We start from the raw sequence: 27,956 nt of genomic DNA, 5'->3' as shown, positions 1-27,956 counted from the left end.
AATAACCTGAGTAATGCCGAGTTGGGGACTCGGCATTACTCAGGTTATTTGAAAAAATAATTTTAAAATAATAAGCTAGTAGTAATAATACTAATACCTTTCTCTCTCTCTCTCTCTCTCTGTGTTTCCTTCTTCGTGACTCCGCTTCCTCCCACCGCCGCCTTCTCGCCTGAGGAAAAAATGGCGGAGAAAGATGTTCTGTTCTGACGCACCGAAGAAGCCCCGCCCCTCGCCTGTCTCCCTCTAGCCATCCCCGCCTTCCCATTGGCTAAGGCCTTGAAGCCCCGACCAGTGGAGGCTCCCATTGGTTGCCTGCCGCTCTCCAGCCTTGATTGACGGGTGGCAAGGATTGCGAGATGGAAGGGAAGGAGGGCGGAGGCTGAGGGCAGAGACTGAGAGAGAAGAAGGCGGGAGGGGTGACGTCACAGTTGGCCCCGCCCACTCCTTTGTAGGCGGGAAAGGATGAGGAGAGAAAGAGAGTGACAGGAAAGATGAAGGAAGGCCTCGAGGGAGAAGGACGGAGGTAAGAAGGGAAGAAGGACGGAGGTTGGGTAAGAAAGCCCAGTGAGGAGCTGTACAGCAGGCCTGGGCCAACTTGGGCCCTGTTTTGGACTTCAATTCCCACAATTCCTGGCCTCAGGCCCCTTCCTTTTCCCCCTCAGCCGCTTAAGCGGAAAGGAAAGGGCCTGAGGCCAGGAATTGTGGGAATTGAAGTCCAAAACAGGGCCCAAGTTGGCCCAGGCCTGCTCTACACACTGCCTTGCCAATGAAAAAGGATATGTGCCACGCAGGCGAACAATAACAAACATGTAATTTATCTTGTGAGTTGTAGATGGTATTAAATGGACGCTTTTACGACTGCTTCTGAACCAATGTCACCCTGCAGTGTAATAATGTGCCACTCAGGTTTCTGAAACAAGTACAGTAGAGAGTCTCACTTATCCAACATAAACAGGCCGGCAGAATGTTGGATAAGTGAATATGTTGGATAATAAGGAGAGATTAAGAAAAAGCCTATTAAACATCAAAATAGGTTATGATTTTACAATTTAAGCACCAAAACATCATGTTATACAACAAATTTGACAGAAAAAGTAGTTCATTACACATTAATGCTATGTAGTAATTACTGTATTTACGAATTTAGCACCAAAATATCATGATATATTGAAAACATTGACTACAAAAATGCGTTGGATAATCCAGAACATTGGATAAGCGAGTGTTGGATAAGTGAGACTCCACTGTAATAATATATATAATAGTCTCTCTGATTGTTCAGAGAATAGAGGGAATAAACAGAGGGCTGGGCAGACCTGATCAGGGACTAAAACCGTCATTTAAAGGCACGCGGGAACATCCAGGTTTTCAAGTCTTTGCATAAGGTGGGCAGAGTGGGGCCTGCCTTATCTCCCTAGGGAGGGCGTTCCAGAGCCGGGGGGCCACCACCAAGAAGGAAGGCCCTCTTTCTCGCTCTCTCTCTCTCCCTGGTCCCCACCAACCCTGCTTGAGACGGAGGCGGGAGCGAGAGAAGGCCTCACTGGCAGATCTTAGAGCCCGCGCAGGTTCATAGAGGAAGATACGGTCGCAAAGATAGGCAGGGCCCGAACCGTTTAGGTCTTTGTAGGTGATAACCTGCACTTTGAATTGGGTGCTGCTTTAGTAGCCTGTTTCCCCTAAAATAAGACATCCCCAGAAAATAAGACCTAGTAGAGGTTTTGCTGAATTGCTAAATATAAGGCCTCCCCCGAAAGTAAGACCTAGAACCGTTTGTGTTTGGAAGCATGCCCGCCGAAAAGAACACCAGAGCATGCAGGTTTGGGAAATGTACATACCATAGATTGTTGTACATGGAAATAATGGTAGTAACAAGACATTTTTAATAGGATTCACAGTTTGTCTGGTTATGCTGGTTTGTGATGACAACTACTGTACAGGATATAATAAATGTTCATTTTTGGTTCATCAATAAATGTGAATTCTTCTTCATGGAAAAATAAGACATCCCCTGAAAATAAGACCTAGAGCATCTTTGGGAGCAAAACTTAATATAAGACACTGTCTTATTTTCGGGGAAACACGGTAGAGGCGTTGTGTGCTCCCTATAACTAGCTCCAGTTTGCTCCCTCGCTGCCAACCTTTGCACCAGTTGGAGTTTTCAGGCCGTCTTCAAAGGCAGCCCCACGTAGAGTGCCTTGCAGTAATTTAGTCTGGATGTAACCAAGGCATGAACCACCGTGGCCAAGACAGGTTTTTCGGGGTGCGGTCGCAGCTGGTGCTTTAACTATGCAAAGGCCCTCCCGGCCACTGCCGACACCTGAGCTTCAAGCCTCAGCACTGTGTCCAGGAGGATCCCCAGACTTCAATAGACTTGTGTCCTCAGGGGGACCGGGACCCCGTCTGGAAAAGGTTTCCACCCTAGACCCCAATCAGCCTCACGACTGACCAGGAGGGTCTCTTCTGGATTAAGCCTCAGCTTGTTAGCCCTCACCCAGTCCATCACAGCGGCCAGGCACTGGTCCAGGATCTGGGGAGCTTTCTTGGAATTCGGTGGAAAAGAGTAGTAGTCGAGTGTCATCTGCATAGAGATGGCACCCAATTCCAAAACTTTGGGCTCCTTCTGCTCTTCAGGGCCCAAAGATGCAGATTCGTTCAGCTGTGGTACTATCTCTATCTGCCCCAGAGGGAGTGTGGTGGAAGCTCCTTCTTTGGAGGTTTTGAAGCAGAGGCTGGGTGGCCATCTATCCGGGGTGGGGTGGGGGTGGGGGTGGGTTGAATGCGGTTTTCCTGCTTCTTGGCAGAATGAGGTTGGCCAGGATGACTCAGGAGGTCTTCCAACTCTAGGATCGCATGATTCTCCAATATTGGAAGGAGTTCCCCTTTCTTCCTTCTATCATTCATCTTGTTCTTCCTCTCTCTCTTTTCTTCATACTTTCTTGATTCTCTTCTCTTTTAAAGAATCATTGATTCTCTTTGCCAGTTTCTATGAATGCACATAAGAGCATAACATAAGACCCTGATGGTTGCACTTCTTAGTATTTCCATTTTCAACGTGATCCATGAAGGGAAGGGGGCTGGTGAAAAAAGTTTCTGGCTTTCCTCCTTGATCTTTTGCTTCTTTCTTGACCAGGAAAATGAGGATTCTGTGGAGCCACCTCTTGGTTGCAGCAAAGAAACCAACAATATAGGAAGAAGAAGAAACCCTCCCAAGGTGATGATCTTACTGAATCTTTGCTCCCACTTGCAGATAAGAAAGGGGGAAAAAAGAGTTAGGTATTTGCATTAAACGCCCATATCATTGTTGACATGAAGGAGAAAACATCAAAATGCCTGGAGTGTGGAAAGAGCTTCACTTGCAGTAAAAGTTTACATTTACATCATAGGACACACACTGGGGAGAAACTCTACACATGCCTGGAGTGTGGAAAGAGCTTCACTGTCAGTAGAGGTTTACATTTACATCTAAGGATTCACACTGGGGAGAAACCCTACACATGCCTGGAGTGTGGAATGAGTTTCACTCAGAAGGGAAATCTACATTCACATCAAAGAACTCACACTGGGGAGAAACCCTATACATGCCTGGAGTGTGGAATGAGTTTCATTCAGAGTTCAGGTTTACATTTACATGAAAGGACTCACACTGGGGAGAAACCGTATACGTGCCTGAAGTGTGCAAAGAGCTTCACTTGTAGTTCAAGTCTCCGTTCACATCAAAGAACTCACACTGGTGAGAAACCCTATACATGCCTGGAGTGTGGACAGAGCTTCAGACAGAGTGGAATTCTACAAAAACATCAAAAGACTCACACTGGGGAGAAACCCTATAAATGCCTGGAGTGTGGAAAGAGCTTCACTTGTGGTTCAAGTCTCAGTTCACATCAAAGGACTCACACTGGGGAGAAACCCTATACATGCCAGGAGTGTGGACAAAGCTTCAGTGATAGGTCAGCTCTACGTAGGCATCAAAGGACTCATACTGGGGAGAAACCCTATACATGCCAGGAGTGTGGAATGAGTTTCATTCAGAGTTCAGGTCTACATTTACATCAAAGGACTCACACTGGGGAGAAACCCTATACATGCCCGTTGTGTGGAAAGAGCTTCACTTCTGGTTCAGAACTCCATTCACATCAAAGGAGTCATACTGGGGAAAAACCCTACAAATGCTTGGAGTGTGGACAGAGCTTCAGTCATAATTCAGGTCTACGTAGACATCAAGGGACTCACACTGGGGAGAAACCTTATAAATGCCTTGAATGTGGGCAGAGCTTCGCTCATAGCTCAGGTCTACGTTTGCATCAATGGACTCACACTGGGGAGAAACCCCATAAATGCCTGGAGTGTGGACAGAGCTTCATTTATCGTTCAGGTTTGCGTTCACATGAAAAGAGTCACACTGGGGAGAAACCCTATACATGTCTGGAGTGTGGAAAGAGCTTTAAACACAGTGCACATCTACGTAGACATCAAAGGACTCACACTGGGGAGAAACCTTATAAATGCCTGGAGTGTGGAAAGAGCTTCCCTCGTAGTTCAGGTCTACGTTCACATCAAAGGACTCACACTGGGGAAAAACCTTATACATGCCTGGAATGTGGAAAGAGCTTCCCTTATCATTCAGGTCTACGTTCCCATCAGAGGACTCACGCTGGGAAGAAGCCCTAAACGTGCCTGGAGTGTAGACAGAGCTTCACTGAGACTGAAAATCTACATTCGCATCAAAGGACTCACTCTGGGGAAAAACCTTATACATGCCTTGAGTGTGGACAGAGCTTCACTCATAGTTCAGGTCAACATTCCCATCAAAAGACTCATACTGTATAGAAACTATGAACACACAGCATGTGGAAAGAGCTTCTCTGAGAATTCAAGTCTACACATACATAGAATTCACATTGGAGAGAAAAATTGTGTTTGACCCCATAGAGGTGCTCTAAGACACAGCTTTCCAAACTTCATGTTGTTTACATACTTTTTGGACATGTATCCTGTTGCAACACAGCAACAGTTTAACTAGCACACTGGAGGTAAAACCAACCCCATATAAGATTATAAATATATATAGTATAATATAATAATATATAGAGACAAGTTTTGTATAATCCTTAATCTATAAACAATTCTTGTGTATTTTCTTGTATATGGAGTTCATCACATACATCGTTATCAACTTCTCCCTTAATTTTAAATTCCAATTTCCTTCCACATATTCATTTATTTTCTCTGTTGAATATTCTCCTGCTTGGTATAACTCTGAATAGAATTCCACAAATATTTTTAACTTTTCTTTCTTTAATCTATAGATTTTTCCTCATTTATCTCTTACCTCATTTATTGTGTTTTCCATTCTTTTCAGTACCGACCTTGCCAACATTCTTGAATTTCTGTTACTACAGTATATTCAAAGAATTCTCTCCTTAGATATATCAATTTTTCTACTTGAACCATCTCCATTGTATTTGATTCTTCTTTTTTGCCCTTAATTCATTGTATATACATTTAGTTCTTTATATTATATACTGATTTTCCAATCTCTTTTTCTAATACATTTTCCCTTGCTTCTTGTTTCTTTCTTACCTTTTTATGCTTCTTTCATTATCAACCCTCTCATCTCAGCTTTCACCGTGTCCCAAAATAAGGCTCTTGATCTCTATTGTTTAAGTCCCAAATTTCTTGCCACTATTTCACTAATTTATTTATAGGGTTGTTGTATGTTTTCTGGGCTGTATGGCCATGTTCCAGAAGTATTCTCTTCTGACGTTTTGCTCAGATGTGGGCGAAACGTCAGGAGAGAATACTTCTGGAACATGGCCATACAGCCTGGAAAACATACACAACCCTGTGATTCCGGCCATGAAAGCCTTCGACAACACAGTTTATTTACAGTTTCCTCTTGGTTCAGTATAATAGGACGAAATCTCCATCTTTTTATCCAATTGTAATCTTGCTTAATTTCCATTTCTATACTAACTGGAACATGAACAATAATCCTTATATTTCCATATTTACGACTTAATCTGGCATGTTTTTGGACTAAACATGTAATCGATTCTTGTGTATGTTTTATGTATGTCTGAAAAATCTGTATACCTTCTCTCATCTCCTTTTAAGAGTCTCCAAACATCTCTCAATCCTCATTTGCCCACAGTCATACTTAACTTTGTCATGTGGTTACTTTCATTTCTAGCTGTTGGGTTGGACTGATCTTTTACCATGTCAATTATTATATTAATATCACCTCCAAAGATTATATATTTTTGTTGCCAGATAGTTATTTTCTTTAACACTTTCCCATACAATTCTTCTTGCTTTTCATTGGGAGCATAAACATTTACTAATACATATTTGTCTTGTCCAATTATTCCTTCCATTATTATATATCTGCCTTCTTCATCTTTCAAGACCCCAGTTTTCACAAAATTACATTTTCCGCTGGAGGTTTTTGAGCTGAGGTTGGATGGCCATCTGTTGGGAGGGCTTCTGCTGGGCCTTCCTGCCTGGGTGAAGGGGGTCGGACTGGATGCCATGTGGGGGTCTCTCCCAGTTCGGTGGGGGAGCCAGTCTTTCATGCGACACGCCTGTGGACTACAGCCAACACACTTGTGTGTCATGACACACAGCTTGGAAAGCTCTGATCGAAGGTATTTTTGTCCTATTGTGGTGCCTTTGAAGAAAGGACCAGAAATATTGGACTCAAATGCATGCGTACGATGCTGAGTGAAAGTGGTGAGGGTCCCATTTACAATGAGGCCAGAGTTTTGCTTCTTAGGGATGTCTCAGGACAGTTGTCTAGAAACAAAATGTGGGGAAAGCCTAGAATATGTAAGAACTGCAGCAAGTTCGACCGATCGGGGCATAGGGTGGCTACCTGTGCTTGACGGGGTCACACTCCCCCTGAGGGCGCAGGTCTGCAGTTTGGGGGTCCTCCTGGATTCATCGCTGTCACTTGAGGCTCAGGTGTCAGCGATGGCCGGGAGGGCCTTTACACAATTAAAACTTGTGCACCAACTACGACCGTACGCTCTAGTTACCTCACGGATGGATTACTGTAACGCACTCTACGTAGGGCTGCCCTTGAAGACGGTCCGGAAATTGCAGTTGGTACAACGGTCGGCAGCTAGGCTACTAACTGGAGCTGCTTACAGGGAGCGGTCAACCCCCCTGTTCAAGCGGCTTCACTGGCTGCCGATTATATTCCGAGCCCAATTCAAGGTGCAGGTTATTACCTATAAAGCTCTAAACGGTTTGGGACCTGCCTATCTTCACGACTGCCCCATGTGAGCCGCCCCGAGTCCCTGTGGGGAAATGGTGGTGGGGTATAAATAAAGTTTTTTTATTATTATTATTTTATTATGACACAGCAAACAAGATAGACATGCTGGATTTCGTATCACAAAATCACAAGTCGAACACTTCCCAAGTGTCTAGGACTGTGTGATGTATTTTCGGATGATGCGTGCAGATCCCAGCAGGGTGGCCTTTTGCAGTTGGCAGATCGTGATTTTGTCAATGTCTATTGTTTCCAAATGCTGGCTGAGATCTTTTGGAATGGCATCCAATGTGCCCATCACCACCGGGACCACCTGTATTGATTTTGCCAGAGTCTTTGAAGTTCAATCTTGAGGTCCTGATAGCGGCTGAGTTTTTCCTGTTGTTTTTCGTCAATGCGACTATCACCTGGGATGGCGACATCAATGATCCAAACCTTTTTCCTTTCCACAACTGTGATGTCTGGTGTGTTGTGTTCCAGAACTTTGTCGGTCTGGACAAAGTTATTATTATTATTATTATTATTATTATTATTATTATTATTATTATTATTATTATTATTATTATGACCCAGCAAACAAGATAGATATGCTGGATTTCTTATCACAAAATCACAAGTCGAACACTTCCCAAGTGTCTAGGACTGTGTGATGTATTTTCGGATGATGCGCGCAGATCCCAGCACGGTGGCCTTTTGCAGCTGGCAGATCGTAATTTTGTCAATCTCTATTGTTTCCAAATGCCAGCTGAGATCTTTTGGCACGGCACCCAATGTGCCCATCGCCACCGGGACCACCTGCACTGGTTTCTGCTAGAGTCTTTGAAGTTCAATCTTGAGGTCCATTACTTTTGCAGGTTTGTGATCCCACCAGTTCTTTGCTGCAGGGAGGTGGTACTTGAGGCATAAGTTCCAATGAATCATTTGGGCCACATAGTTGTGCCTCTGTTTGTAGTCTGTCTGTGCAATTTTCTTACAGCAGCTGAGGATATGATCAATGGTTTCGTCAGTTTCCTTGCACAGTCTGCATTTTGGGTCATCAGCTGATTTTTCGATCTTGGCCTTAATTGCCTTTGTTCTGATGGCTTGCTCCTGGGCTGCAAGGATCAGGCCTTCTGTCTCCTTCTTCAGGGTCCCATCCGTGAGCCATAGCCAGGTTGTTGTTGTTGTTGTTGTTGTTATTATTATTATTATTATTATTATTATTATTATGCATCATTCATCGTCAGAGGTGGGAGTAAGTCATTATCCCACGTGAGAAGAATGAAGGATAAAGAACTGCAAATTATCAGAGATGGACAAAGCGACTATGCCAATTAAAGACAAACCTCTTATCAACTTCAAGAAAGATTGGGACTTATTCATTGCTTTTTCACAAGAACAACAGGGGCAAATATCAGTTGTCGGGCTGATGAATTAGAAGAGTAGTTGAAGTTTTTCATTGCCGAAATCACATTGCTGTGAGTTTTCTGAGCTGTCTAGCCACATCCCAGAAGCATTCTTTCCTGACATTTCTCCCACATCTATGGCAGGCATCCTCAGAGGTTGTGAGGTCTGTTGGAAACTAGGCAAGTGTGGTGTATATATCTCTGGATTGTCCAGGTTGGGGAAAAAGGACTCTTGTCTGTTTGAGGCAAGTGTGAATGTTGCAAGTGGCCAGACTTGAAGTCATACCTTCAAGTCATACCTGATTCATGATTGATCTCCGCATTTTCTGAGAATGCGTCTTTCCCACAGTCCCCGTAGTGGTTTCCATGGCTTAGCAGATAGTCGAACACTGGTCTCCAGAGTCCAGCACCCAAACTACTACAATACGAAGTTCAACACTAGCCTTTTCCTTTGTGCTGGAACATACCTGGGGCCTTTGGCTTCCTCTGGAGAGGAGGATTCAGTGCCGGAGGCATTACAGAAGCCCTGCTCCTGGGGCAGACAAAAGCGGTCTTCAGGGCTGGTCCTCCAGGGCCTCATTCTGATGGAGCCCGGCATTGAGGAGGCCACCTTGGAGAAGGCTCCCCAGGTTCCTCTTGGCTCCTGTCCCTAGAACTAGAGATCCTGCGTGGGCTGAAAAGGGACCAGAATCCAGGAAAAGCTTATCTTTCCACCAATGCCACCTTCCTTTTGGAGATGCAATGGGACTCCTCCCTTGAGGCAGAGTGAGGTGGACTCTGTCTTGGAGGACAGGTCATCACAAGCTCTCTCTCGAAAGCATATCGAGGTCTCCAGCTGGATTTCTCAAGGATTTTGGAAGGAAACCATAGGGACGCTGCTCTATGAGCAATCCTCCAAAGGGTGGAGAAAGGTGGCCAAAGTCCTCCAGCCTCAGTTTGGCCATCGTGGCAATTGGGCCTCAGTCTTCTGCCGCTTCCTTGCCTTCTGGGACCTGCCTCCCAGTCCGTCCCCTTGGCCCCCCATCTCTGCTCAGGCCTTGCAGCGTCAGGACAGCCCTTGGGGCCTCCTTCCCGGAGGTGCAGCCGTTCTCCAAACCTCAGATCCTCCTGGCCTACTACAGCTCCCAGTTGGTTCCATGAAACACGCAGGCGTTGAAGGCAGGGGCAGAGACTGAATTTCCAGCTCTGGCCAGAGTGGACACTGGGGGACAGCAATCCCCAGACCCAGCCAGTCTCTCAGGTACAGACATGGGCATTTCATAAAGAATCTATATACATTTGAGAACATAAAAAGGTAAAGGTAAAGGTTTCCCCTGACGTTAAGTCCAGTCATGTCTGACTCTGGGGGTTGGTGCTCATCTCCATTTCTAAGCCAAAGAGCTGGCGTTGTCCATAGACATCTCCAGGTCATGTGGCTGGCATGACTGCATGGAGCATCATTACCTTCCTGCTGGAGCAGTACCTATTGATCTACTCACATTTGCTTGTTTTCAAACTGCTAGGTTGGCAGGAGCTGGGGCTAACAGCGGGCGCTTATTCTGCTCCAAGGATTTGAACCTGGGACCTTTTGGTCCGCAAGTTCAGCAGCTCAGCGCTTTAACACACTGTGCCACCAGGGGGCCCCATTTGAGAACATAAAGAACTTTAAAGGAGAATAATAATAACAACAGCCTCCCCCTCCCTGTGGCTCCAGGCGAAATACATCATCACTGAAACAAGATATAAAACATTATTAAAACACATGCAACAAGATACACAGAGTTAAAATGCAAGTTAAAACCCACTGGTGAAATGCACCTTAAAATTCACAACTTAAAACTGACTGGGTTGGCCTCCTGCTGAAGAAATTGGTCTTTAGTTGCATCTTAAATTCTCTGCTCTGGGATCTTGTCCTTTGGCAGGCCATTCACCCAGGGCCTTCTTTTGGGGCTGACAGAAAGGGGTTCTGGGTGCCAGACGACAGTGAGTTGTTTGTCTGCCCTGCAGAAGATCTCTGTGTCCCAAGGGGCCATGGAGGGAGGGAACCGGGACCCAAACCATGGAGGGCTTTACGGGTCAAAATGAACACTTTGAGCTTTGCCCAGAAACTCATTGGCAGTCATTGGACTGAGTGTAGTGTTCAGGGATATTATTACTCCTGGAACTAGTCTGGCTGCCTTGCTTTGGATCCATTTGGGGGTCCAGAGGGAGCCCCATGTAAAGGGCATTGAAGACATCCAGCCTGACCTATACATGTCCCGCCATCCTTAGGTCCTCCAATTATGGGGAGGGAGGGATGCATCTGGCACGTTGGCCACAGTGGGAGCAAGTCCTCTCGGACTGGCCTCTGGAGAAATGGTCCAGAAGCCCTTGATCCAAGCTATTGACCCAGTCTTTCAGGGGAGGGAGACCCCGTCCAGAACTGGCTTCATCCGCTTCAGGGTGGAGGGCAGGCCCCTCTGCCTTCCCTGGATTCAGTCCCAATATCTCCTTCCTCCCGCCGCCCATGCCCTCCTCCAGGCAGTCATTCAGAGGAGACGTGCCATCCTTCGCAGAGGCTGTTTCTGGAGACGCGGAGAAATAGATTTGGGTGTCATCTGCGTAACGATAGCATCCACACCAGGGCTCCGGAGGATCTCTCCCAGAGGTTTCATGTCACTGTTAAAAAACATTGGGAACAGAATGGCTCTGTGTGGGATGTCACCATAGAACAGCCCCTTATTTGAGGAGCAACTACCCCCAGCCCCACCACCTGGACCTGCCTGAGAGAGACAATTTTGGTTTATTATTATATTATTATTATTCCCATTGTGAAATAGCCTAAAGAACTTTAAATAACTTAAAGTGTTTAGCAACTTTAATGTTTCTTTAGAAAACAGAAACTAGGTTCACAAACATAATGGCCATAATAATAATAATAATAATAATAATAATAATAATAATAATAATAATAATAATAATAATAATAGTAGATGTTGCCATCCCAGGTGACAATCGCATTGACGAAAAACAACAGGAAAAACTCAGCCGCTATCAGGACCTCAAGATCGAACTTCAAAGACTCTGGCAGAAACCAGTGCAGGTGGTCCCGGTGGTGATGGGCACACTGGGTGCCGTGCCAAAAGATCTCAGCCGGCATTTGGAAACAATAGACATTGACAAAATCACGATCTGCCAACTGCAAAAGGCCACCTGACTGGGATCTGCACGCATCATCTGAAAATACATCCCACAGTCCTAGACACTTGGGAAGTGTTCGACTTGTGATTTTGTGATATGAAATCCAGCATATCTATCTTGTTTGCTGTGTCATACAACAACAACAACAACAACAATAATAATAGAACTAATAGCAAAGGGTTGTATTCTGTCAATGTAAGAATGCAATTCTTCTGAAATAGCAGTATATTTGCCAGAGGTTTTCCATTTTCAAAGCATTTTCATGGATAAACTTCAAAGGGATTCCTGACTTTTACACAAAGGAGGAAACACTGGATGTCGCTGAGTTTGCCAAGTTAATTATAATACAGTAGAGTCTCACTTATCTAACATAAATGGGCTGGCAGAACATTGGATAAGCGAAAATGTTGGATAATAAGAAGGAATTAAGGAAAAGCCTATTAAACATCAAATTATATTATTATTTTACAAATTAAGCACCAAAACATTATGTTTTATAACAAATCGACAGAAAAGGCCATTCAATACATGGTAACGTTATGTAGTAATTACAGTATTTATGAATTTAGCACCAAAACATTGCAATGTATTGAAAACATTGACTACAAAAACATTGGCTACTAACAAATTGACTACAAATAAAGATAGAATTACATAAAACGAATTTACATTGTCGGAAATAAAATCCGTAAAACGTTCAGTCCTTGCTGCCTAGAGAAACAGCTGTGGATCTGGGCAGGAGGCAGACTGCGTTAGATAATCCAGAACGTTGTTGGATAAGCGAAGGTTGGATAAGTGAGACTCTACTGTCTATTATAATAACTATTATATATGTTAATAAATAATTATAATAACAAAGTTTATGTATTTCGAGTCAAAAGCATTGCATAAATAAGTATAAAACTGATTAAAAATAGTGGGAACACAAGCGGCTAAATAATTTTTGACCAAAAACAGGCAACCGCAACCACATGGTCTGTAGCTTTCAGCAATTCTTCCTCTGTGCATGAAGTTGTCTGTTGTGCTCCACAGTTGAACCAGGTGGAGAGTCCTTCTCGGTCATACCGTGTTGCCAGGTTCCCTTTCGACCTGCCCACTCCGCTCCGGAGTCTGTTCAGGGACTTCCAAGTGGCCCATTCTTGGTCTGATCCTGGAGGAGGGAAGACCCTCGTGGGGGGCCACCCAGTTGGCATTGCCTGGTTTGGCTGCCCAGAGGGACACCCTTGCTGTTGCTGGGGGAACATCAAGAGGAGTGGTGGTCCTCATGAAATTTTTCCTTGATTTAAGTCTACTGTGAGAGCAGTGGGTGGCTTTCACGGTGTTCAACCTTATTTCTCTCGCAATTGGCAGTAACAGGGGCCGGGCTGTGGCGCAGGCTGTTGAGCAGCCTGCTGCAATAAATCACTCTGACCATGAGGTCATGAGTTCAAGGGCAGCCCGTGGTGGGATGAGCACCCGTCAATTAAAAATAAAAAATAGCCCCTGCTCGTTGCTGACCTAGCAACCCGAAAGATAGTTGCACCTATCAAGTAGGAAATAAGGTACCACTTATAAAAGTGGGGAGGCAAGTTTAACTAATTTATGATTTGGAATGAGGAAGTGCCGTCACAGTGGATGATGAAGCAGCTGCTCCCCCTTGTGGCCAGAATCCAACATCCCCTCAGGAGAAGGTTAAATTGCCTCTGTGTCTGTCTGTCTCAGTCTCTGTTTGATGTGTTTATGGGCATTGAATGTTTGCCCTATGTGTGTATAATGTGATCCGCCCTGAGTCCCCTTTGGGGTGAGAAGGGCAGACTATAAATACTGTAAATAAATAAATAACTTCCCGTCACGCATCCCTGGGGGGAGGGGGCAATGCCAGTTAGCTTGTAGTTTGTCAACAGGTAAAAGGTCTGAGACTTGCTGTGATTATTCTACATGTCTCATTCAGTGCTATATTCACCTGCTTCGTGTGGGCAGATTTATGTCAGACGGGGCAGGCATACTCAGCAGTTGAGGAAGACAAGGCCAGGGCTGATGTATACACAACAACAACAACAACAAGATGCTCTTTAACATCTACATGAAACCGCTGGGTGAGTTCATCCGGAGTTTTAGAGTACGGTGTCATCTCTACGCAGATGACACCCAACTCTACTTTTCCACCTAATTCCAAGGAAGCCCCTCAGATACTGGACCAGTGCCTGGCTGCTGTGATGGGCTGGATGAGGAGATCAAGCTGAAGCTGGATGCTTATTTCCTCCCAGTTTAGGGAAGGAGTCAGTTTTGGTGGGAATTTGTCATCGTCCCAAGAACAACTCCAGAAAGATTCCTGTGAGGACTGTTGTCCTGGGGAAATTTGTTTTCCTTCATCTCTCCTCCATACACGAACCCTAAAACCTTGTTCTTCTTCTTCATTCGTTCAGTCTTTTCCGACTTTGTGACCTCATGGACCAGTCCAGGCCAGAGCTCCCTGTCGGCTGTCTCCGCCCCCAGTTCCTTAAAGGTCAACCCAGTCCCTTCAAGGATCCCGTCCATCCATCTCGCCCTTGGTCGGCCTCTCTTCCTTTTTCCTTCAATTTCCCCCAGCATCATGATCTTTTCCAAGCTTTCCTGTCTCCTCAGGATGTGGCCAAAATACTTCAGCTTTGCCTCTCGTATCCTTCCCTCCAGTGAGCAGCCACTGGGCATTATTTCCTGGAGGATGGACTGGGTGGATCTTCTTGCCAAGGTCCAAGGCACGCTCAGGAAGTTCCTCCAGCACCAGAGTTCAAAAGCATCAATCTTCCTTCGCTCAGCCTTCCTTATGGTCCAGCTCTCCCATCCATAGGTCACTATGGGGAATACCATGGCTTTGACTATGCGGAGCTTCATTGCCCGTGGGATGTCTCTGCTCTTCACTGTTTTGTCCAGGTTGGCCATTGCTCTCCTCCCAAGAAGGAAATGTCTTTTGATTTCCTGGCTGCAGTCTGCGTCTGCAGTCGTCTTTGCACCTAGAAATACAAAGTCTGTCACTGGCTCCACATTTTCTCCCTCTATTTGCCAGTTATCAATAGGTGTCGTTGCCATGATTTTGGTTTTCTTGACGTTTAACTGCAACCCAGCTTTTGCACTTTCTTCTTTCCCCTTGGTGATAAGGCTCCTCAGCTCCTCCTCACTTTCAGCTTTCATCAGAGTGGTATCATCTGCATACATAGAATAATAGAATGGTAGAATAGTATTGGAAGAGACCTTGTGAGCCATCCAGTCCAACCCCCTGCAAAGGAGCAGGAAATCTCATTCAAAGCACCTCCTACAGATGGCCATCCAGCCTCTGTTTAGTAGCCTCCACCACAGAGAGTTCCACTGCCGAACAGCCCTTCTCACAGTGAGGAAGTTCTTCCTGATGTTCAGGTGGAATCTCCTTCCTTTCCTGTAGTTTGAAGCCCTTGTTCCCTTGCGTCCTATTCTGCAGGGCAGCAGAAAACAAGCTCCCTCCCTCCTCCCTATGACTTCCCTTCACGTATTTGTACATGGCCCTCATCATGTCTCCTCTCAGCCTTCTCTTCTGCAGGCTAAACATGCCCAGCTCTTTAAGCCGCTCCTCATAGGGATTCTTGTTCTCCAGACCCTTGATCATTTTAGTTGCCCTCCTCTGGACGCTTTCTAGCTTGTCAACATCTCCCTTCAACTGTGGTGCCCAGAATTGGAAACAGTGTGATTCCTGGTAAAGTGGTCTGGCCAAGGCAGAATAGAATAAGGGGGAGCAGGACTTCCCTGGATCTAGACGCTAGTTCTTTAAGCCGCTCCTCATAGGGATTCTTGTTCTCCAGACCCTTGATCATTTTGGTCGCCCTCCAGCTAATGTTAATGTTCCTTCCATCAATTTTAACTCCGGCCTTGGATTCGTGAAGCCCCGCACCTACGTCGCATGGTGTGTTCTGCGTACAAGTTGAATAGGTTGTTGAACAAAAACCTTGTTCAAAATATTGCAATTACTTTCCTCTCCTTCTGCCTTGTGGGGGGACAGGAAAGCGGGGAGGGGGGAGGAGGAGGAGGGGGAGGCGAAGGGGAAGAGGGCGGGAAGGAGAGCCCGGCCGGCCAGGCGGCAGGGACAAGAAGGCGCCTCCTCGGGAGGGCTGCCTGCGGAAAACCAGTCCCTTCCTTCCCCTCAGAAATGCTCTTTGAAGCAAAGCTCTTGCTTCTGCTCAGAAACGATGACAGCGCCCATCCTTACTCCGCACCAGTCCTGTTCCCAAGCCTGCCAGTCTTCGGGGCTGGTTGCTCATCCCCAGTGGGAGCCCACAAAGGAGGGGCGGGGCAGGCCGTGACGTCACCCCCTCCGTCCCTCCCTCCGGAGAAGAAGAGGAGGAGGAGGGGGCGTGGCCAGGAGGCCCGCCTTCTTCTCTCCGTCTCTGCCCTCCGAGGCCGCCTTCCTTCCAGCAATCTTTGCAATCCGTCAATCAAGACTGGAGAGCGGCAGGCGGCCAATGGGAGCCTCCTCCGGGCGGGGCTTCAAGGGCTCAGCCAATGGGAGGGCGGAGGGAGGCTAGAGGACGAGGGGCGGGGCTCCTTCGGTGACTCAGACGAGCGTCTCCCTCCGCCATTTTTTTTTCTGAGGCGGCGTCGGTGGCGGCAGAGCCGCGAAGACGGAGAGACACGCAGAGTGAGGTATTGTTGTCATTATGATGTCTCCTCTGGGGGGAGGCTTCGCGTGGCCTCCCACCCCCAGAATGGCCGGCCCTTGGGCCAAGGAAGGGCCTTCTGGAGGCCCGGGCGAGGCCTGGGAAGGGCGGGCGGGCGGGCGGAGGCGGGGTGGCGGTGCTGCGGCGGGAGGCTTCTCTCTCTCTCAGGGCGGGGGGCCCGGGGGCGCTGTGGTGTTTTTGGATACCCCGCATTTTCTCCCCACGCGGAGCCCCCTTCCACACAGTTGTGAAAAATCCACACTGAGCTGCGTTCTGTGGCCCTGTGGGCTCGAGTAAACCAGTTATTCTGCTTTGCTATTCCGGGTTATGTGCCTGGGTGAAAGGCCGTGGGGGCTCAGAGCGGCGCACAACTCACAGCATGGCAATACCTTTCCCGATTTTCAGGGGGAAAGTTAACAATAATAAAAATAATAACTTCATTCTTGTATCCCGCCCCATCTCCCCTAAGGGACCCAGGGCGGCTCACGTGGGGACCAAACCCTGTAATACACAATGAAATACAACGACAAAGATGCATTTAAGACCTGAAACGTATAAAATCATGAAACATATAAAATACAATAAAAACATAATAGTAACAACAACAGCAACTTTATTCTTATATCCCTCCCCATCTTCCCAAAGGGACCCGGGGCGGCTCACATGGGGACCAAACCCTACAATACATAATAAAATACAACAACAAAGATGCATTTAAAACGTATAAAATCATGAAACACATACAATAAAAACAATAATAATAACAACAACAACAGCAACTTTATTCTTATATCCCACCCCATCTCCCTGAATGGACCCGGGGCAGCTCACATGGGGACCAAGCCCTGTAATACACAATAAAATACAACAACAAAGATGCATTTAAAACGTATAAAATCATGAAACATATAAAATAAAACATAACAACAGGAGCAGCAGCAACTTTATTCTTATATCCCACCCCATCTCCCTGAATGGACCCGGGGCAGCTCACATGGGAAAAAGCCCTGTAATACACAATAAAATACAACAACAAAGATGCATTTAAGACGTATAAAACGTATAAAATCATGAAACATATAAAATACAAAAAACAACAATAATAATAACAACAGCAACTTTATTCTTATATCCCCATCTCCGCAAAGGGACCTGGGGCAGCTCATATGGGGACCAAGCTCAGTGGAACAACATAAAAATACAACATCATAAAATACATTTACATAAAAGGCATAACCACATAAAAACAAATAAACATCATTAAACATAACCTCAGCAACAACTGATACTAGTAGCCCAGCCCAGTAGATATGGTCAGGGCTAAAAGACAGGCTGGGTCTTGTGCAATATACTCCAGGGGTAGGGCTGGTGATAAAGTGCAAAAGGCTGGACGTTAAGTAGGGCTTGAAAGGCCAAGTCGAATTATTAGTGAAAGGCACATTGGAAGAACCACGTTTTCAAATTTTTCTGGAAGGGAGCCACCACCAAGAAGGCCCTTCGTCCCCATCAACCGCACTTGAGACGGAAGTGGGAGCGAGAGAAGGGCCTCGCACAGGTTCATAGTGAAAAATGCGCTCACACAGCAGATAACCAGTAGGCATTTATTTATTTATTTACTCTATTTATATCCTGCTTTTCTCTACCCCGAAGGGGACTCCAGGCGGCAAGTATTCAATGCCTTAAAAACATCTACAATTCAGAATTAAAATTAAATTAGATTAAAATCAGACTTTTTGGACTATGACTATAGATGGCGTGATTCCTTTGTAATGTATGGCACAGACAAGGCTATAGCTGGCAGCTAGTTCTATCTACAGTTGTTCTGTATTTTTAAAATTGTGCTATTTTTATTTGATATTATATGTGTTGATAGTGGTTGTTGTTTAATTTTATGAATTTACATGATATTGTTTTATACACATGTACCATTTGATATTATATGCTGCACCGTGGAGTTGCCTTTGTTAGTGGCCCGAGTCCCTTCCGGGATATGGTGGCGGGATATAAATAAAGTTTATTATTTTTTATTATTATGGAACTAGGCATTTGGGGAGTAGTAGTGCAATACAGAACTGACATAATGTAGCAGCACGAACAATGGCTTTAGTATTGGGTTTTGTGTTTTTAACAGTTTTAATTGTATTTTTATGTTTTATTACTGATGTGTTTGTTCCATTTTGGAGTCCCCAGTGGTGTAGCAAGTTAAACCGCTGAGTTGCTGAACTTGCTGAATGAAAGGTTGGCAGTTCAAACCCAGGGAGCAGAGTGAGCTCCCATTGTTAGCTCTGCATTTGGAGAGACAGCCATTGGATGACCAGCCTCATTATAATTATAATTCTATTCTGAATGTTATTAGGTTCCTTTCACTGGGATATTTTAATCTAATGATTTTATCTTATATTGCTGCTATAGTCCCCCCACCTTTGAAGTTGACTGAATCGCATTGGTGGTTGTTTGATATTATTACTATTGATATTATTACTGTTGTTTAAATCTTTGTTTTAACTTGTTTTATCATCTTCATGTGTTTTAAACTGTGTGTATTGTTAATGTATTTGCGCTGTTACTTTTGTAACATTGTGAGCCGCCCCGAGTCCCCACGGGGTGATGGTGACGGGGTATAAAGTTTTATTATTTATTATTATTATTATTATTATTATTATTATTAACTTCTCCCAACCTAGTGGTTCGAAAACATGCAAAAATGAATAGATTAATAGGTACCACTCTGGCGGGAAGGTAACGGCGCTCCATGTAGTCATGCTGGCCACATGACCTTGGAGGCATCTACGGACAATGCCAGCTCTTCGGCTGAGAAATGGAGATGAGCACCAACCCCCAGAGTCGGACATGACTAGACTTAATGTCAGGGGAAAATATTTACCTTTGTTGTATTTTGTATTGGCTTTGTTTATGTGGCATTGAATTGCCAAACTGAGCAATGTGAGATAGAGCAGGATAGAAATGTAGTAAATACATACATACATTGCCTTGTTGTCAAAGAGCCGCTACCCCAGGCATGGACAAACTGTCCAGGTGTTTTGGACTTCAACTGGAATGCTGTGCTATCATTTACCTCCTCGCCGTTCTTCTGCTGGGAAGAAAAGTGGGGGGGGGGACCTCCCTCCAGAGGCGGTCCAACGGTGAGGCGAAGTAAGCGGCCACCGGTGGCGCACACCAACAGGGGGCGCTCTCAAGGCATCCCCATGTAAACGTGGTGCTGCCATCGCCCGCTGTCATCTCACATCCTTTTTTCGGCTTCAGAAGACTTGCGCACGCACATAGGAGTCCCATCGGCCATTTTGGGCTTCGCTCGCTCATGCGGTTACGTAAGGCACGCAAGTTGCCTGTCCGCGCGAGCAATGGAATCCCTGCGCATATGTGCTCATGCACAGGAGTCCCATCTGGCTCCTGTGCGCAGGGCTTCCATCGCTCACGCGGACGGGCGGCTTGCGTGCCTTTCGTCACCGCCCGAGCGAAGCCTTGCGCATGCGCACGAGTCCCATCACCCAAAATGGCTGATGCGACTCCTCTGCGCATGCTCAGGGATTCGCTTGCGCCGTGTGGACACGTGACAAAAGGCAGGCCCAGCCACCATGTGGAACAGCTGAGGTGTTATGGGTGACTGATTGGAGCTCACCATCTCGCTGATTTCTGCCTGCAGTGCTCACCTTCAGGTCAGCAGTACGTATAATAAAAATAATGTTTTAAAAGGTTTTGGGGGGGGGGCACCAAAAATTCTGTTGGCCTACTGTTCGTCAGAGCCTTGGGCCAGCTCTGCCGCCCTCTTTGAATCACAAGCCAGAAGCACATCCATTTATTTATTTAGTTTACTGTATTTCAGTACAGTTTTTCTCACCCCTGTGGGGCCGCAAAGGAGTTTACAACATAATAATGGCAAAATTCAATGCCTGACATACATGTAAAACCAAATTACAAAATATAAACAAGGAACATATAACTATGTGTTAAAATGAATAAGTCCATTAGACATAAAATATAAACAGCATTTAGACACGAAGACATAGAATTAAAACACCTAATAGAAACATTAAAATCACATGATCCAAAATCGTAGAATGGGGATATTCCATTTGTGAATTGCACATAAACCTTATTTATTTCTTGCACTTTACTGGCCAAAAGCTTGGTCCCGCAACGATGTCTTTGTTTTCTTTCTGAAGGCCAAGAGGGAGGGCGCTGATCTAATCTTACTGGGGAGAAAGTTCCAGAGCCAAGGAGCCACCACGGAGAAGGCCCAGTCTCTTCTCCCTATCAGCTGCGCCTGCAAAGGTGGTGGGACCAAGGGCAGGCCTCCCCGGAAGGCAGGATGCAATGCTCCTTTCGGGGTGTATCCCAAGAATTTATTGCCATGATGCTCAGCCTCCTCTGTGGGTTTCCAAGCATAAGGGCATTTTACAAAGAGCACTAAACACATTTGTGAACTTACCTTGGATTCTATCAGTATCTCTGTGTGCAGGATATTAAGATGGGGAGGAAAGGGGGTGAGCTAAGCTGCTAAGCTAATCTCAATGTGCATTTCACTCAACGCAGGAATGGCGGATGTGGGCAATACAATCTCTGTTTCAGACAGACATTAAGCTCGGCAAGAGGATCAATAATTGGCCATTTTTTCCCCCAATGCTTTCTGCATGTCAGTACTCTTATCAACATTTTAGCTGAGAATCCTGATTGCACCACATTTTATGGGGTTGTGCATGTTGGTATGATGTGAACAAGCATTTCTACTCAGGGGAGGCGAGGGCGGTGTCAATGCAAAGACCCCTCCCCCTCACCATTTGGCCAGTGGGGCTTCTGTGTACTTTCTGATGTTTTCTTAAACACCTCATTCTGTGTCTTTGCAACCCCTTCAAAGCGGAACTATGAATGAATCCATCCTGGTTATCCCACCGACTTTGACCCAAAATATACTACACAGTCTCATCTTCTCCTGATTATGGACTCTGTTAATCTATGGGATTATTGATCCTCGCCCCCCGTTTGGAAGCTGTTGTGATTATCATTGATTGTCATTTTTAGTGTAAAATTTTATTTTGTGTAATAATGTGTTTTTCTATTGCTATGTACTGTACGAGGGAGCCCCCGGTGGCGCAGTGTCTTAAAGCACTGAGCTGCTGAACTTGCAGACTGAAAGGTCGCAGGTTTGAATCCGGGGAGCAGAGTGAGCACCGGCTGTTAGCTCCAGCTTCTGCCAACCTAGCAGTTCGAAAACATGCAAATGTGAGTAGATCAATAGGTACCGCTTCGGCGGGAAGGTAATGGCGCTCCATGCAGTCATGCCGGCCACATGAACTTGGAGGTGTCTATTAATAGAAATATATATTCATAACCTGTTAAGATTATGATACCAATATGGTTAGATATTGGTGCAGAGCAGTAAAAACGCAGAAGACTAGGGGTTTATGTGAGCAGAGGTAAAAAGAAAATAAACAATGAGACAAAATAGCCAGCCTCCCTTTCCCTTTAAAAAAGTCATGCACATAAAATAAACATCAGAGACATCAAAATAAGATAGCAAAATATATTTACTCGCAATCTTGTATGATGATGTTCATACAGGTAAAAACATCTTAGTTCCAAAAGAAAAAACAGTTTGGGATACTACATATCTCTTAACAAACAAGAGCAACATCATCATGGCATGGCATGGTCAAGAATTTATTTATTTATTTCCATCATTTCTATCCCGCCCTTCTCACCCGAAGGGACTCAGGGCAGCTCACAATCTGGCAAAATTCAATGCCAGTATACAACACAAAAAGATAAAAACATAAGCAATTAAAACTATTAGATAATTTAACAACATACAATAAATAGATTTAAAACCATACATTATAAAATACTTGAGCCATTCGTCCACAAGACCTTGTAGGAGCGAAGAGAAAGAGACAGGAAGAGGCATATGTACATCACTTTCTGTGTGTCCCCAGAAAGGATACTCCCATTTCCCACATCACATGCAAAACCCTTAAATGGTGTCATCAACTTTGGAATGCAGCTTGGCTCAGGTTACTAAGCAACAAACAAAACTAACTACGTAAACCATCCCACATTGAAAACGATTGCTTAGATAACCCAAAATCTGTGGACAACGCTGGCTTTTCGGCTTAGAAATGGAGATGAGCACCAACCCCCAGAGTTGGACACGACTGGATTTAACGTCAGGAGAAACCTTTACCTTTACTATGTACTATATGTTGTGTATTATTGTTGCTAACCGCCCTGTGTCCCTTTTGGGAGATAGGTAAAAGGGAAAGGTTTCCCTTTAGGGATAGGGAGGTATAAAAATAAAGTTTATTATTATCATTATAACTATCAATTTTTTAAAACAATATATCTGAAGTAGGGGCAGGATTAATGCCTTGGGTCTTGGATATCACATTTCTGCAAAGGCAAAATACCAAACGGATTTCACTTTTTAAAAAAATTACAGCATCACATTGCTAGTAGCAATTGCAAGCAATTAATTCCTGTCATAAGGGGGTGGGATTATTGTCAATTAAGGTGTTAGGCAGGCCAATATTCCCTGTGTTTTATTTGTACTATACTGGTATGTATGATTGATTAATTTCATACTACAGTTTACTCCTAATCTTTTATCTAAACTATTTTTTTCTGTATTCCTTTGAGCCATTTCTGATTTATTACAATCCTAAATGGAACAGGAAATCAAACCTTCTATTTCCCCTTTCCCTCACAATTGCAATTAGCTATGATGTTTTTGTTTTTGTTTTCGTAAATCCTGTTGAAAATGAATAAAAATTCCTTTTTTAAAAAAAGGAAATCAAACCTTGGTCTCTAAAGTTTTAGTCCAACATCTAACCCGCTATACTACTATGGCTCTAAATAATTTACTCATCATTATTTACCTTTTCTACCTTCTAAGGAACTAAAAACCCTGCTGTAATACTCAAAACTAATGTGCACCCTAATTTTGGCAATGTGTTTTAGCCAAATAATATGCACATTAGACTGAGCTAAATACAGTATTGTTTGAATGTATTTCATCTATCATATCTATGTACATATATTTGGGAACCCAGTGATGTCCTGGTTAGGGATTTTGGAGCCTTCGTGGACAACAAGGTGAACATGAGCCAACAATGTGATGCATCAGCTAAAAAAATCAATGGGTTTTGGGCTGCATTCAAAAGAGTCTAGTGACCAGATTAAGGGGTGTCCTGGTCAGACCGTCTCACCTAGAATAATGGCCCTGTGTCCAGTTCTGGGCAAAGCCATTCAAGGGGGACATTGACTCTAAGAGGAGGGGTCCAGAGGAAGATGGCGACTAGAAGGATGAAAAGCCTGGACACCATGAATAATCCTTCTGAGAAGAAATGGTTTAGCTTCAGAAGAGAAGGCTGAGTGGAGCCCTGTTTAAATATCTGAAAGGAGTTGTTCATTATGTGAACATCCCAACAAGCCTCAATGTGGTTCTGAATTAGACGGGTGGAGAGGCAGGTTCTTGGTACGTTGCAGAATTCCTTTGGGAAAAGACAGGGAATTTGGTGGCAGCAGGTGTCCAATTTGGGATGCTCAGGAAGCAGACCTGGGACCCATTGTGGGATGGGAGGCAGCCCAGTAATTACTGCGTGGTAATTCAGGGATCTCCATTATCCGGTGAATGACACCCTTTAATATTGGAAAGAACCTTTCCTTTCTGCCTGCCTGCTGCCTTCCAATCCTTTCCTGCTTCTTAGCAGGGGGTTGGTCTGGATGGCCCATGTGGTCTCTTCCAACTCTACTATTCTATGATTCTATGATTCTTTAGCCACATTTGTTCTCAACCAAATGAAATCAATGTGATGCTCCACTATTGGAAGGAATTCCCCATTCTTCCTTCTATCATTCATTCTTTTCCCCCCTCCCTCCCCTTTTTTCCTGTATTCATTCCCTTCATTTCAAAGAAGCAGTTATTGCCTTTGCTGGTATGTCTGTATGTGCTCAAGACCCTGGTATCTGCATTCACCAGCATGGGCTACATAATCCAATCCACACAACTGTGTTGAACTTCAGTTGGCTTTTGTAAATTACTGTGAATGTTTATTTAGATTTTATGTCACTATTGACATAATTTGATTATAGGTTTTTAATTTTGTTTTCATATATGGGGTCTTGTTGGGAATCTATCTGTTTTATGAAGGCATTGAATGTTTGCCGTTGTTTGTTGTAATCCGCCCTGAGTCCTTTTGGGGAGATAGGGTGGAATAGAAATACAATTATTATTATTATTATTATTATTATTATTATTATTATTATTATTATTATTTATACTTCAATTTTCAACATGACTCATGAAGGGAAAGGGGAAAAATCTTGGAAGTAAATAAAGTTTCTGGCATTATTATTATTACCTTTATTTATACCCCACCTTTTGCCCCTTGAGGACTCAAGGTGGATAACAATCCACATAAAATTTTAAAAGTGCAATACAAAATTTAAAACACAATTAAATAGCAACAGTGTGGCTTTAATTCCTTGATCTTTTGTTTCTTTCTTGACCAGGAAAAAGAGGATTCTGTGGCACCACCTCCTGGGTGCAGAAATACTCTCAAGGTGATGGCCTCACTTACAGATAAGAAAGGAGAAGAGAGCCAAGTATCTGAATTGCAATTAAACACCCATATCACTGTTGACATGGAGAAAGCATCTGAATACATAGAGAGTGGAAACAGTTTCGCTCAGAAGGATCATCTGCAGCAACATGAAACGACTCCTACTGAGGAGATGCTGTATGGATGCCCGGAGTGTGGAAAGAGCTTCGCTCATATTTCAGGTCTAAATTCACATCAAAGGACTCACACTGGGGAGAAACCCTATACATGCCAAGAGTGTGGAATGAGCTTCGCTCAGCGTTCAGGTTTACGTGCACATGAAAAAACTCACACTGGGGAGAAACCCTATAAATGCCAGGAGTGTGAAAAGTGCTTCGCTCAGAGTAGAGATCTCCGTTCACATATAAGGATTCACACTGGCGAGAAACCCTATACATGCCTGGAGTGTGAAAAGAGCTTCACTCATATTTCAGGTCTGCGTTCACATCAAAGGACTCACTCTGGGGAGAAACCCTACACATGCCAAGAGTGTGGTCAGTGCTTCACTCATCGTTCAGGTTTACGTTCACATTTGAGGACTCATACTGGGGAAAGACCCTATAAATGCCCAGAGTGTGGGAAGTGCTTCACTGACACTGGAGGCTTACATTTGCATAAAAGGATTCATACTGGGGAGAAACCCTATAAATGCCTGGAGTGTGGAAAGAGCTTTGTTCAGAGTGCAGATCTACGTTCCCATGAAAGGACTCACACTGGGGAGAAACCCTATACATGCCTAGAGTGTGGACAGAGATTCACTCATAGTTCAAGTCTACGTTCCCATGAAAGGACTCACACTGGGGAGAAACCCTATACATGCCAGGAGTGTGGGCAGAACTTCACTCATAGTTCAGGTCTGCATTCACATTTGAGGACTCACACTGGGGAGAAACCCTATAAATGCCTGGTGTGTGGACAGAGCTTCACTCAGAGTTCAAGTCTACATAAACATGAAATTACTCACACTGGGGAGAAACCCTATAATTGCCCAGAGTGTGGACAGAGCTTCAGTCAGAATGGAAGTCTACATAGACATCAAAGGACTCACGCTGGCATGGCGTGTGAAAATAGCTTTTCTGAGAGTTCAGATCTGCTTTGGTTTGATGCTTGCAGACCAGCTGAAGATTAGCCCTTTGTATATTCAGAAATGAGCAGCAACTCAAGTAGAAGAAATGCAAAACTGAAATTTTACTCTTATGCAGCAGAGTTCAAGAAAAAAACAGCAACTTCAATGCAAACTTTCTGGTGGTAATACAATCACAGTTCCTTTGCTGTATCAAACTCGCTTGTAGTCCTTGCATTTCATTTATGCAATGCTTTCCATCAGAAAATTTATCTTTTTCTGATCTTCATTTCTAGTTTGAGCATGAAAGACAAACTTGCTAGCGTCTTACGCTGAATAAGCCCATGAGCAAACCTTTGTAAGAGTTGTATGTTTTTCAGGCTGTATGGCCATATTCCAGAAGTATGGAACATGGCTATACAGCCCGGAAACCATACAACATCCCTGTGATCCCGGCCATGAAAGCCTTCGACAACAGATTCTTAGTAATCCCAAAAACATACAACACACTCCCCGGTTATACCTCTTTGGGTGTGGCTTAAACTTGTTGACCTTAATTACACCAATTACTCAGCCTGTGGGTTTTGATTAACCAGGGTGAATCTTTTCAACCCTGGAATACGACCTGGGTTGTGTGATTTTTTTAATTGCTATTATAATGTTTATGTTTCTAATTGGTTTGGATTTTAATGCATTTGTTTATTTATCAATATGTATATGCAGAATCAGATTGTTGCCTTTGTAAAGCCGCCCTTCAGGGTGAGAGATGGGGTACAAGTGTAGTAAATAAATAGATATTTTTTTCTCTTGACACACACCTGATAGTGATCCCACAAGAACTTGTCCATGTACTTTAATTCCCCTCCTGTGTTAAGAAAAAAATCTTGTTACATGCTACATTTAAATATTCCTAAGTTGGTGTTTCTGAACACTTAGTGGTTTTGTTATTCTATCTGTCAGATTCAGAGATGTGTTACAGTACATTAAATTACCGCATCTCTTACCGAACTGTATTTTATATCCACATGTTTACTTCTTTGTTTTACCTTGGCTTGTGTTGCCATAAGGATCCATATTTGGTTATCTTCATAAATTGTTGTGGGATCTTCAGCTGGAATCTGCAGGTCTTTCAATAGCGGTTTTATCACACAGATTTCCATATATGCTAAGCTTAGTGCTCAAAATTCAGCTTCACTGGAACGTAAAGCAACAAAACCCTGCTTTTTCCATCTCCAGTCTACGACTGTGCTAGAAAACCTAATGAGAACTCCAGTCGCTGATTTCCTATCTGAGCTGTTCCCGAAATCACTTGTCTGCATATACTTGTAAATCCAATGAGTCATTGGATTTAAAACTAAACAAAAATTGAGTTTGTGTTAAATATCTTGCCACTCTTTTAAGCCCATTCCACGCAGCAGTGGATGGGTTGCTTGCATACTTGCTTAGAAAATTTACAGCAAATGCTGTGTCTGCTCATGTGTAATTGCTTATATATAACAACTGACTAATAATACTTTTAATACAATGTATTTTATTTAAATGGTGCAGAGTTCTCTACTTCATTTGTAAAACGTAAAATAGGAAATTTAACTTCTTTACAATCTTTCATGTTTAGTTTCTCTAATACTTGCAGTATCTTTCCTTTTTGGCTTAACATTAAACCTCCTTGTTCAGTTCTCATAATGTGTACTCCAAGTAAATATTGTATTGGACCTACATTTCTTACTTTAAAATGTTTGCCCAGCTCTTCCACAAACTGATGAATTTCTGATTTGGATTCAGCTGAAAAAAAAAACAATAAAAGTCAGTGTTTTTATG

General features: G+C 44.1%; 1 protein-coding gene across 3 annotated transcripts; it reads left to right on the top strand.

Moving 5' to 3' along the window:
- Positions 1–19: 19 nt before the first annotated feature.
- On the top strand, positions 20–27,956 carry LOC100557322 (zinc finger protein 135). Of its 3 annotated transcripts, none has more exons than XM_062976953.1 (2): positions 20–523; positions 3,131–6,593. In XM_062976953.1, the coding sequence occupies exon 2, from the start codon at positions 3,307–3,309 to the stop codon at positions 4,666–4,668; it is 1,362 nt and encodes a 453-aa protein (XP_062833023.1). In that variant the 5' UTR covers positions 20–523; positions 3,131–3,306; the 3' UTR covers positions 4,669–6,593. The 3 variants fall into 3 exon arrangements, with proteins under 3 accessions (XP_062833023.1, XP_062833024.1, XP_008119429.1); XM_062976954.1 differs by lacking the exon at positions 3,131–6,593 and adding an exon at positions 24,987–27,956 and having other exon boundaries at positions 413–523; XM_008121222.3 differs by lacking the exons at positions 20–523; positions 3,131–6,593 and adding exons at positions 16,297–16,446; positions 24,987–27,956.

Source organism: Anolis carolinensis, chromosome 3 (genome assembly GCF_035594765.1).
Source record: "Anolis carolinensis isolate JA03-04 chromosome 3, rAnoCar3.1.pri, whole genome shotgun sequence".
NCBI classification, from domain to species: Eukaryota; Metazoa; Chordata; class Lepidosauria; order Squamata; family Dactyloidae; genus Anolis; species Anolis carolinensis.
Note: the sequence above shows the minus strand (reverse complement) of the source record. Positions and strands in the feature narration are given on the sequence as shown.

Coding starts and splice junctions, on each gene's coding strand:
- LOC100557322 (XM_062976953.1), top strand. CDS start 3,307: ATGAAGGAGAAAACATCAAAATGCCTGGAGTGTGGAAAGAGCTTCACT.